This window comes from Bos grunniens, chromosome 12 (genome assembly GCF_055505025.1).
Source record: "Bos grunniens cultivar Pamir isolate PY7600 chromosome 12, Bosgru_T2T1.0, whole genome shotgun sequence".
In the NCBI taxonomy this organism is placed as follows: Eukaryota; Metazoa; Chordata; class Mammalia; order Artiodactyla; family Bovidae; genus Bos; species Bos grunniens.
The window spans coordinates 77622885-77636213 of record NC_141176.1 but is presented as its reverse complement, the minus strand read 5'-3'; the positions used below and the strand labels follow the sequence as shown (position 1 = coordinate 77636213).

The following is a 13329-nucleotide window of genomic DNA, read 5'->3' as shown; positions in this document are numbered from 1 at the left end:
CTAGACAGACCTTTATTGGCAAAGTAATGTCTCTGGTTTTTAACATGCTATCTAGTTTGGTCATAACTTTCCTTCCAAGGAGTAAGCATCTTTTAATTTCATGGCTGCAGTCACAATATGCAGTGATTTTGGAGCCCCCCAAAAATAAAGTCTGACACTGTATCCACTGTTTCCCCATCTATTTCCCATGAAGTGATGGGACTGGATGCCATGATCTTTGTTTTCTGAATGTTGAGCTTTAAGCCAATTTTTTCACTTTCCTCTTTCACTTTCATCAAAAGGGTTTTTAGTTCCTCTTCACTTTCTACCATAAGGGTGGTGTCATCTGCATATCTGAGGTTATTGATATTTCTCCCAGCAATCTTGATTCCAGCTTGTGCTTCTTCCAGCCCAGCGTTTCTCATGATGTACTCTGCATATAAGTCTCATTAAGTATGGTTTTTATCATCTCCTCTTACTCTGAAGACCTTTGAAGTCCCTGTTCTTGAAGAATCAAGTTTTAAACTCTGGGCTCCACTGGCTTCTCTGTTTCTTGGCACACAACCCTCCTTCCTGGCATGGGATTGGGGTGGGGAGGAGGAAAAGGCCTGTCTCTGTGACCTGCCACATTCATCCCCACTTTGAGGCTTGGCTCACTCTGTCCAGCCTCCTGGGTTGCCTTCTCCTCTGTCCTTGATTTAAGTAAATGCTGCTGAGCCTCCAGCAGCCCCATGACCCTCTCCCAGCACTTTTGTTCACATTGATCTGGGGTTTCCATCTATGTGCACAGCCAGCCTCATGTCAGGTGGGGTGATGCTGATTCCCTGGGAGTGTTCTGAGCCCCTTGACAGCAGACTGTCTCCAGTGATTCTTTAGTGTAGTGCCTGGTCCATGCTGGACACATCATGGGTATCAAATAAATGCTGGATTGACTGAGACAACAGTTACAGAAAATGACTGGGGCCTCACAAAAGCCCAGGGTGGTCAGTCTGCACTAGAAGCTGGAGAAATGCAGAGGAGGGAGCAGATTGGAGTTAGGCATTCCTGGAACATTGCACCTTGATGGGAGTCTAAAATCAGGGGAGCTGAATCTAATCCAGAGGGGCAATAGGTCTGAATCTCTTGCTTGTTCTGCGCATCCATCTGTGTACCTAGCCTGACTGAAATTCGTGAACCTGCTCTCTAAAGAGAGGAGCTAGCTGTGCCCTGCACAGCCAGGTGTTCATGTAGCTCCTGCTGGCCTGGCTCCTGGGCCTTGTAGTAAACTAGAAACACTCTTACTTGTTTAACAAAATTAGTCTGTCTTGATGGCCATCATGAAATAAAAGAAGATTTATACCATGAGACTTTATGCTAAAATTCATCTATAGTCTGAAGGTGGTCTTGAGACAGAATTCCCTCCTCTTTGGAGTTTTTCAGTCTAGTTTCTCTTAAGACCTTTGACTAAGTGGATGAGACCCACCCACAGTATGGAGGATAATCTGATTTACTCAGACTGTACTGATTTAAATGTCAATCTCATCTAAAATTGCTTTCACTGTAATAGGTGTTTGAGTAAGTGTATGGGGGTTGATCTGCCAAGTGTCTGGTTAATAAAATGAACCATCACACCCTCTTGAATCCCCATATCTTCCTCTGAGCTCCTGGATGTGACTTCGTCCTCACTAAGCCATGTGTTTATGGATTTGTTTCCTTCCCAGAACTCCAGAATTCTTACAGACAGTGCCTCTTTCATCTTCGTAGTGCTCACAAACAGCAGATGCTCAGAAAATGTGCAACTGAAGGGACCTTCCAGCTCCATCATGTCTGGGATCCTGCAAATACCTAACCATTAAGCATGGTTTTAGTGGAGACAGTGATAACTCTGATTCTCTGATGGATGATGTGACTCACCAAAGATTATAGCATGAAAGGGGTCCTGCAGAAGGTTTTCAGGAAATTGTGCTCAAATACTTGGGTGGATTTTTTATTTCTTTTCTACTAAAATGAACTCAATGTCTAAGGCCTGAGACTACTTCCTGTGTAGGTTTGTGGAGTAACATGAACATTATGACCTGGGGAGAACTTTGACTTTTCCTGGTGCTGACTTTGTCAGGCTGCTTTGTGTCCTGATTAAGGACATACCTTTGACTTGGGCAAGACACTAAATTTTCTCTTCATGGTGGAAAGGTGGTCTCAGAATTTAGAGATCTGTTGGCAGTAGTTGTTTGCAGTAAAGTCAGGGCAAATAGCTGAGAATAAAAGTGGTGAGAAGGTTAGTGTTTGCATTGGAAACTGCTCCATAGTGTGTTGAAGTAATCTTGGAAGTACGTTTTTTTCTTTTAGATCCTATTAATAGAAACTTCTTCAGCCCATTTAGTTTTACAACTCTATAAAGAATGTAGTTCTCTAATTCATGAGAACATCTCGTGTGCTTGTTAAAACTAAATGATTACATCTTGGAGTTTCTGACTCACTAGGCATGATGGCAGCCGCGACCGGCGCACTAGGCACGGCGGAGAGGAGCTACCCCACATCCGAGGTCAGGGGCAGAAGCCGGGAGGACCCCATGCCCAAAGGGCGGCGGCCAAGAGTAGCTACCCCACGTCCGAGGTCAGGGGCAGCGGCCGAGAGTGCCAGGCTGCAACAGCGCAGGAACGGCAGAGAGGAGCTACCCGGAAGAGCTACCGGGCGTCCGAGGTCGGGGGCGGGGGGTGAGGGGGCGCGGAGTGGATCTACCCCGTGTCCGAGGTCAGGGGCGGCGACGAGAGGAGTTACCATGCGTCCGAGGTCAGGGGCGGCCGCCGGGAGGAGCTACCCCACGCCCCCACTCCCGAGGCCAGGGGCAGCGGCCGGGAGGAGCAACCCCACGTCCAAGGAGCCGTGGCTGTGTGGGCACAGGAGGTCCTAGAGGAGCTATCCCACGTTGAAGGTCAGGAAGGGCGGCGGTGAGGAGATACCCCTCGTTCAAGGTAAGGAGCAGCGGCTGTGCTTTGCTGGAGCAGCCGTGAAGAGATACCCCACGCCCAAGGTAAGAGAAACCCAAGTATGATGGTAGGTATTTCAAGAGGGCATCAGAGGGCAGACACAATGAAACCATACTCACAGAAAACTAGTCAATCTAATCACACTAGGACCACAGCCTTGTCTAACTCAATGAAACTCAGCCATTCCCATGGGGCAACACAAGACGGGCGGGTCATGGTGGAGAGATCTGACAGAATGTGGTCCACTGGAGAAGGGAATGGCAAACCACTTCAGTATTCTTGCCTTGAGAACCCCATGAACAGTATGAAAAGGCAAAAATGATAGGATACTGAAAGAGGAACTCCCCAGGTCAGTACGTGCCCAATATGCTACTGGAGATCAGTGGAGAAATAACTTCAGAAAGAATGAAGGGATGGAGCCAAAGCAAAAACAATACCCAGCTGTGGATGTGACTGGTGATAGAAGCAAGGTCTGATGCTGTAAAGAGCAATATTGCATAGGAACCTGGAATTTTAGGTCCATGAATCAAGGCAAATTGGAAGTGGTCAAACAGGAGATGGCAAGAGTGAACATTGACATTCTAGGAATCAGCGAACTCAAATGGACTGGAATGGGTGAATTTAACTCAGATGACCATTATATCTACTGCTGTGGGCAGGAATCCCTTAGAAGAAATGGAGTAGCCATCATGGTCAACAAGAGTCCGAAATGCAGTACTTGGATGCAATCTCAAAAACGACAGAATGATCTCTGTTTGTTTCCAAGGCAAACCATTCAGTATCACAGTAATCCAAGTCTATGCCCCAACCAGTAATGCTGAAGAAGCTGAAGTTGAATGGTTCTATGAAGACCTACAAGACTTTTTAGAACTAACACCCAAAAAAGGTGTCCTTTTCATTGTAAGGGACTGGAATGCAAAAGTAGGAAGTCAAGAAACACCTGGAGTAACAGGCAAATTTGGCCTTGGAATATGGAATGAAGCAGGGCAAAGACTAATAGAGTTTTGCCAAGAAAATGCACTGGTCATAACAAACACCCTCTTCCAACAACACAAGAGAAGACTCTATACATGGACATCACCAGATGGTCAACACCGAAATCAGATTGATTATATTCTTTGCAGCCAAAGATGGAGAAGCTCTATACAGTCAACAAAAACAAGACCAGGAGCTGACTGTGGCTCAGATCATGAACTCCTTATTGCCAAATTCAGACTTAAATTGAAGAAAGTAGGGAAAACCACTAGACCATTCAGGTATGACCTAAATCAAATCCCTTATGATTATACAGTGGAAGTGAGAAATAGATGTAAGGGCCTAGATCTGATAAATAGAGTGCCTGATGAACTATGGAATGAGGCTCGTGACATTGTACAGGAGACAGGGATCAAGACCATTCCCATAGAAAAGAAATTCAAAAAAGCAAAATGGCTGTCTGGGGAGGCCTTACAAATAGCTGTGAAAAGAAGAGAAACCAAAAGCAAAGGAGAAAAGGAAAGATATAAGCATATGAATGCAGAGTTCCAAAAAATAGCAAGAAGAGATAAGAAAGCCTTCTTCAGCAATCAATGCAAAGAAATAGAGAAAAATGACAGAATGCGAAAGACTAGAGATCTCTTCAAGAAAATTAGAGATACCAAGGGAACATTTCATACGGACATGGGCTTGATAAAGGACAGAAATGGTATGGACCTAACAGAAGCAGAAGATATTAAGAAGAGCTGGCAAGAATACACAGAAGAACTGTACAAAAAAGATCTTCATGACCCAGATAATCACGATGGTGTGATCACTGACCTAGAGCCAGACATCCTGGAATGAGAAGTCAAGTGGGCCTTAGAAAGCATCACTACGAACAAAGCTAGTGGAGGTGATGGAATTCCAGTTGAGCTATTCCAAATCCTGAAAGATGATGCTGCAAAAGTGCTGCACTCAATATGCCAGCAAATCTGGAAAACTCAGCAGTGGCCACAGGACTGGAAAAGGTCAGTTTTCATTCCAATCCCAAAGAAAAGGCAATTCCAAATAATGCTCAAACTATCGCACAATTGCACTCATCTCACACACTAGTAAAGTAATGCTCAAAATTCTCCAAGCCAGGCTTCAGCAATGTGAACCATGAACTTCCTGATGTTCAAGCTGGTTTTAGAAAATGCAGAGGAACCAGAGATCAAATTGCCAACATCTGCTGGATCATAGAAAAAGCAAGAGAGTTCCAGAAAAACATCTCTTTCTGCTTTATTGACTATGCCAAAGCCTTTGACTGTGTGGATCACAATAAACTGTGGAAAATTCTTCAAGAGATGTGAATACTAGACCACCTGATCTGCCTCTTGAGAAATTTGTATGCAGGTCAGGAAGCAACAGTTAGAACTGGACATGGAACAACAGACTGGTTCCAAATAGGAAAAGGAGTACGTCAAGGCTGTATATTGTCACCCTGCTTATTTAACTTATATGCAGAGTACATCATGAGAAACGCTGGGCTGGAAGAAGCACAAGCTGGAATAAAGATTGCCGGGAGAAATATCAATAACCTCAGATATGCAGATGACACCATCCTTATGGCAGAAAGTGAAGAGGAACTCAAAAGCCTCTTGATGAAAGTGAAAGTGGAGAGTGAAAAAGTTGGCTTAAAGCTCAACATTCAGAAAACAAAGATCATGTCATCCAGTCCCATATTTTCACGGCAGATAGATGGGGAAACAGTGGAAACAGTGTCAGACTTTATTTTTCTGGGCTCCAAAATCACTACAGATGGTGACTGCAGCCATGAAATTAGAAGACCTTTACTCCTTGGAAGGAAAGTTATGACCAACCTAGATAGCATATTCAAAAGCAGAGACATAACTTTGCCAACAAAGGTTCGTCTAGTCAAGGCTATGGTTTTTCCAGTGGTCATGTATGGATGTGAGAGTTGGACTGTGAAGAAGGCTGAGTGCTGAAGAATTGATGCTTTTGAACTGTGGTGTTGGAGAAGACTCTTGAGAGTCCCTTGGACTGCAAGGAGATCCAACCAGTCCATTCTGAAGGAGATCAGCTCTGGGATTTCTTTGGAAGGAGTGATGCTAAAGCTAAAACTCCAGTACTTTGGCCATCTCATGCGAAGAGTTGACTTATTGGAAAAGACTCTGATGCTGGGAGGGATTGGGGGGCAGGACGAGAAGGGGACGACAGAGGATGAGATGGCTGGATGGCATCACTGACTCGATGGACGTGAGTCTGGGTGAACTCCGGGAGTTGGTGATGACAGGGAGGCCTGGCGTGCTGCGATTCATGGGGTCGCAAAGAGTCGGACACGACTGAGAGACTGAACTGAACTGAACTGAATTCCTTTGCTGGGGTCCAGTTTGCCTGTGTCTTTAGTAAGTGTCCCTATGTCCTTGAAAATAAATCACATTTGGGAAACATTGCCCTATTTGTAGAAAGAAATCTAAAATGTTCCTTAGCAAATGCAAAAGATAACAGAATCTTTTTAAAAATAAAATCAGTTGAGAGGAAAAAGCTGTCTTGATTTATGCTAGACTTTTGTGGGTCAAATTTGAATTTATTCATCCAATCATTCCACAAAATAACAAGTCTGATGTAGCCTTGATTATGGTGCAGATGAGTATATACAGTGGCAGGTAAGCAACTGCAGAGACATCCTTCCTACCTGCAATTTATGTTTCACCAAGTGGGAGGTTAATAAAAAATCAAACAGTGAAACTTGATGTACATTTCTATGTCAATAGTCCTTGGAAGGAAAAGTCTGAGGGGCCATGAAGCGCTTTGTCAGAGTCACTGATGTAGTTTTGGAGGTTGTGCTGAGAAGTTTGAGCAGGGAAGGCTGAGCAAGTTACCTGGAGAATTCCATGTTTGGGAGTATGGGAGGTTGGAAGCCAAAGCTTTGCATTTTCCTGGGGATGCTTATGTGACAAAGGCCTTTTGAGGATAAGAAGGGGGATTCATGCATTTGAGGAGCCAGAAATGTCTGAGGCTGCAGAGTAGAGAGCTGGAGGACTGAGCAGGGGACCATGAAGGATACTACAGGAAACATTAAGGTTTTTATAATCTCAAAACTCAGCCTGGCTCAGCCTGGAGAACAGGGCAGTGAGGTGGGGTAGGGACCCAGAGCAGAGGCAGGGAGATGAGTGTGTCAGGAGGCTAATGCACTACATGGTCAGGGATGAGATGATGTGGTTTGGTTTGGGGTGAAATAGAGAGACTTAGCAATATTTGAGAGCCACTCAGGGGCACATTTTGAGTTTGGTATTAGGGGCAGGGAGGGGAGAGGTGGATGTCAGGCTGCTTTGGTTTTTCAGGCTGTAAAATCACCTGGATTCACTATGATAAGGAATGCTAAGAGAGAACCAAATCTGAGGAGATGACTAGCCTGGACTTAGTTTTGGATTCTGAGAGCATTTTAAAATACTCAGTGTTTGCTGTAAGACCCACCTCACTGCACAGCCATTGGCCGGATTCAGCCTCCTGTGCTGTTCTCTAATAGGTAGCAGCAATTATCGGATAATCGTTTTCTTCCTTTCCCTGCCTCTCACTTAGATGTGATGATGCCCAACTAGAAGGTGAAAAGGGCCGCAGGAGTGGAAGAAAATGTCAATTGAGTTTACTGACCAGGTGGTCAGAACTGGGCAAGATTTGACCACAGATGAGCTGGAGGTGTGGTGGGCATGCAGAGTTTAGAACACAGTGTGGTGTTGAGCCATGCTGCCCCACAGCCTCCTGCAGCCTGAGGCTCAGCAGACTGGGTGGTTCATCATCTAAGATTTCTGCTCAGGTCATGTCTGGCATCCCCAGGAAGGAAACCCACTACCCCTGCCCACCTTGGAGTGGGGGGCGGTGGTCCATCCCCATGGGCAGAACTACACATGGTCTTCATAGTGTTGTGTCTTCTTGTTTACATGTGCTTTTCTATGTCATTTTTCCCATGTACAAAATACGAATGATTTACTGTGACTTTATAGGCCCCAGAAGTCCCTCTATTTTATCTTAATAAGGAAAATGGACTGAAGCTCTTTTCTTTGAATGACTCCAATAGGATTGTAAATATTTCAAAAGCACTATAAGTCTTCAGTGACTTTCACATCCAGTAATATGTATCTCTGAAGTTATATTATTCATAAAACTGCTTAGATTTTCCTCCACCAGCCACTGGGAAGTCAATCTTTTTGGCTGAAGTTCTGACTTTGGTATTTTCCCACATGATCTGTTCTGCACATCATCTGTAATTTATTTTCAGCTTTTTTTTTTTTTTTTAATCAGCCTGAGCCCTAGAAAAAAATCCAGCCAGTACTTCTGACACCTTTACAAGCTGGTTATGTGTTGGAATCTCATTTAACCCCTGGAAGATTGTGACATCTTTCCTCACTCAAACCTATTATTTGTGGAGAAGTGTTGGGAATTTTTGTCCTACTATGTAAACACTGATTGTGTCTGGTATCACCGACTCGATGGACATGAGTTTGAGCAAGCTCCAGGAACTGGTGTTGGACAGGGAAGCCTGGCATGCTGTAGTCCATGGTGTCACAGAGTCGGACATGACAGAACGACTGAACTGAACACATGCACACACTGAATATTGAGTTTTTGTCTTGGTAACATATTTAAGCTGAAATTGGCATTTGATTCTGTCTAGACAAGATGTACAATATATGCATACAACTTTTTGCTTGTTGCTGTGTTAGCTCAGTCTATGTAAAGCTGTAGCAAGGCAGGTTGGATGGATTTCCAGAGCCCTGTAATCTATTCCTTCCCTTACCCATGATTTGCTGACTCTGTACAAGGCTTGGTCTCTGTTGGAGTTGGAACTAGTGTCTGTAAGTGTGTGAGTGATGTAGTGTCTATATCTTCTGTGTGACATATAGGAGAATCCCTCATGGGATTCAGGGGTAGGGAGGACAGTGCCAGCTGGTGATGTCCTGACAGGTTCCCAGGAGGATTAGTACTGGTTCCCAGGGTTAGTACTCAGGGTGTCCAGGTAGAGGCCACCTGGGGAGTGTGGACTTAGGTGCTTATGGATCACTGGGGGATATTAAGTATGGTGGACATGCTCAGAGGTGTTGTAAAGAGATCAGGAAGGAGTGCTGTTGGGGAGGGCCAGGGAAGGAACTAGGGGAAAAACCCAAGAACATTTTATCAGTATTTGAAATTATTAATAGTAAGTTAGACTCTGAAATTATGTTGCTTCAAGAGAAAAGGAAAATTGGGAGATGAATGAGCTGTGGCAGAACAGACAAGAGCTGCTATGTGATTGATGATGGGAGAGGTGATGTGGAGAGAGAACTCAGGCTGTGGTGATTGAGAGCCTGCAGAGGAGTCCTCAGACCACCGTCCATCCATCCTGCCCCCTGCTGGACATGGGCTCGGGGCGGGGAGGAGTAGCTGTGCCCTATGTTAGGTTCTCAGTGAGCCTGGATGAGAGCAGGAGGAAACGAGAGGATCTTATCTCCTGACCGCTGGTCTTTGAGAGAAATGCAAGGGTACTGCTTTCTTTTTCCTGCACAGAAGCAGGTTTTCATGACCAGTTTTTGCCAATTGTTCTTTTGAAAAGGAAGATTGCAATCACATTTGTAGTTCTGTGGTGTGATAGATGAGAATGTCAAGGACTTGAAGGATGTTTATGATTTTAGGGGAGTAGGTTCCCATTCAAATGTTTTCTTTCTCAAACATCCCCAGAAGCTTTTATCAGTTGTCCCTGTGTTGGTAGGGATTTGGTTTGCCTCTGGGTCCTAGAATTGACCATATTAAAGCTGCTTACAAGGATAGTTTGCTTTTCTCTCATGCAAGAGTCCTTGTAAGGCTCTATATTCTCTTCCTGGGGCTGCCTTTACAAAGTAACACAAACCAAAAGACCTAAAACCACAGAAGTATATTGTTTCACAGACCTGGAGGCTGAAAGACTGAAATCAAGGTGTCAGCAGGGCCACGATCTCTTGAAATCCTTTAAGGGGGACTCCTTTGTCAGCTCTGTTAACTTAAATGGTTTCAGACAAACCTTGTTTTTCCTAGGCTTGTAATTGCCATCACTCCAGCCTCTGTCTCCATCATCATCTGCCTGTTTTCTGCCGATATGTCTGTCTCTGCATCTCTCTTCTTATAAGGGCACTAATCATGTTGGATTTGGGGCCCACCCTACTCCACTGTGATCTCACCTTAATGGATTACACCTATTACAACCCTATTTCCAAATAGAGTCACATTTTGAACTAACTGGGGTTAGGACATATATTTTTTTGTGGTGATACAACTCTCCCCATAACAAGTCCCATGGCTAGTGTGAACCTCCGTGGTGTTGGGACCGAGATTCTTTCTATCTTATTATGTTACTCCACTGCATGTGACCTTGACCCCGCTGGCAGCCTCCAAGACCCAGGCTGTGGGGTGGAGGAAGGTCCTGGTTGCTGTCACTCTTCACTGACCTCAATTTAGCCACATGGCTGTGCCTATCTGCTTGTGAGGCTGGAGAGAGAGACCCTCCTTCCAAACTGCCACGTGCAGCCAAAATCCAGGGTTTGTTACCACAGAAGAATGAGAGCAGATTTTGAGGACAGTCAGCAGTCTCTGCCACACATTCATAGTTCTTAGGGGTGGGGGTAATGGAGGTGGTCTCAGTTGTTTACTCAATTTCTCTACCACTGTAATTTCTTTCATTGAGTTATTAATACATCTAACATTTGCAGGGCAAGAGAGAGTTTTCTGGTATATGTTTATGTTAGCTTTGTAGTGGTTCACAGGACTTGGCTTTATTCAGCTAAATTACATTGAATGACTGCTAAGTGCTGTGAAAATAGCAAGAAGTGGAAGATGCAGCCATTTCTGTCAAGCTGGAGAGAAGGCACTGACTAAAGAGAAGAGATAAGTGACAGTGAAAAGATGCTTGTGAAGTACTTTTAAGAGGTAGAAATTTAATAAGAACATTTTCTTTTTAGAATGATAACAAGTGATAGTTAACGAAAAGCAATGATATTGATTTAACACACGTGAGAAAAGCAGAGTGGTCTTAACTGCTCACATGAGGGTCACGACCCACAACATGCAGAGCCAGAGACTTCATTTAGCATCTCTGCTATAGGTCTTGTGTTCCCAGCCTGTCTTGTGCCACCTGATTGAAGAAGGCCTGGGAATGGCCTTCCTCTCTATGTTTCTAGCAGTGTCACATGATGCTTGGCGCATAGTGGGATTCATTAAATATGTATGGAATAATTTCCTATCAGCTCCCATGTTTATTTCTGGTAACACAAGACTAAAGCAATATAAATGTCTAGGTTCTAAATGTGTTGGATTTTGGAGCTATATTTTCTCCTTAGGGAAAAACTTGTACACTAAGAAATGCTGAGAAAGTTGCAGACAGACTCATGGCCAGGCACTCTCTCTATTTATATCATATATACACATGCATATACACACATTACACACACACACACACACACACACACTCCCTTATATAAAGAACTCTATGTATACCATATGTACTATATTATGAATGTACATACTATATGCTGTAATAATAGTGTATATTATTCTATACAATGGTTTGTTCTGATGTGAACCATTACTTCAAGTACAAATGGCAAAACAATTTATAGGTTGTATAGATTTTTACTGCAAATTCCAGGGAAGCAATTATTTTTGTTTGTGTTTCATCCCACAGACTAAACTGTCTATGTTTTTCCTTATTCCATAGAACTTTTTGTTGCTTGATGAGATATCACAGCTCACCACTCAACTGCCATCAGATGATAAAACAATCGTGCACATGAAAGATTTTACTGCTTTTTGGGATAAGGTAATAAGTCCTCCATTCCTAGATCATGACTACTAATAGATAACTGTAACATAGATTTATTGGAGAATTTTGAGATTTTATCCATGGTTTAAAATGTGACTTGCACATTTACTGAAAGTATGTTATAAAAATTCTCAAAATCAGAGATATTTTTGCAACTAACAGAGATTACATGTAAAATCAGCCTAAGACATTTGACGTGTTGTCTATTTCATTTTCAAGAGAGCTTTCAACATATTAGCACATCTTGAACTTAAAGTACATATATTTGTAATGTTAGAATTTACAGGACTAGAGAGACAAAATGGCAAAGCAATGCCAGATTCTGAAGCCTGAACAAAGAGGGAGCTCAGTGTCTGGCCCTGGGAAACTGCGAGGTATGGGGACAGGAAGCTGAATGTATATGGCTCATTGTTTTGTTGTCATAACTTGGTGAAAGTAGTAAAATAGAACTCTCAGTATCAGACAAGAAAGGACTGGAGAAGCTTAAAAAATTTCTCATGTTTAAAAATCTAGCTTCTTACTGATAGATTTGTATTCCTATAATATCCAAGTCTCCTTTTTAGTGATGAAAAATTGTTGTCATTTTTTTAGTATGTTTAGAATGTTTTTTAGTATATTTATGGTCAAGACAACATGAACAGATAAGATGAGATATTCCATGTTCCTGGGTGGGAAGAATCAATATTGTGAAAATGACTATACTACCAAAGATTCAATGTGATCCCATCAAGTTACTAATGGCATCTTTCATGGAGCTAGAACAAAAATTTCACAATTCTTATGGAAACACAAAAGACCCCAAATAGCCAAAGCAGTCCTGAGAAAGAAGAATGGAGCTGAAGGAATCAACTTTCCTGATTTCAGATTATACTGCAAAGCTACAGTCATCAAGACAGTATGGTACTGGAACAAAAACAGAAATATAGACCAATGGAACAAGATAGAAAGCCCAAAAATAAACCCATGCACCTATGGGTACCTTATTTTTGACAAAGGAGGCAAGAATATATAATGGGGCAAAGGCAGCCTCTTCAATAAGTGGTGCTGGGAAAACTTGACAGCTACATTGTAAAAAAATGAAATTGGAACACTTCTTAACACCATACACAAAGATAAACTCAAAATGGACTAAAGACCTAAATGTAAGACCAGAAACTATAAAACTCTTAGAGGAAAACATAGGCAGAACACTCAATGAGATAAATCAAAGCAAGATCCTCTATGACCACCTCCTAGAGTAACAGAAATAAAAACAAAAGTAAACAAGTGGGACCTGATTAAACTTAAAAGCTTTTGTACTTCAAAGGAAACTATAAGCAAGATTTAAAGACAATCTTCAGAATGGGAGAAAATAATAGCAAATGAAACAACTGACAAGGGATTACTTTCAAAAATATATGAACAGCTCATACAACTCAATGCCAGAAAAACAAACAACCCAATCAAAGAGTGGGAAAAAGACCTAAACAGACATTTCTCCAAAGAAGACATGCAGATGGCTCACAAACACATGAAAACATGCTCAACATAACTCATAATTAGAGAAATGCAAATCAAAATGACAATGAGATATCACCTCACACTGATCAGAATGGC

At 42.8% G+C, this 13329-nt stretch overlaps 1 protein-coding gene across 1 annotated transcript in view; it reads left to right on the top strand.

The window, feature by feature from the left end:
* The window catches only part of LOC147361942 (ATP-binding cassette sub-family C member 4-like), a 221769-nt gene that overhangs the window by 58911 nt on the left and 149529 nt on the right, over positions 1 to 13329 (top strand). Inside the window, 1 exon segment of the mRNA XM_086330260.1 lies at positions 11629 to 11730. Coding sequence (XP_086186386.1) covers positions 11629 to 11730 — 102 coding nt within the window.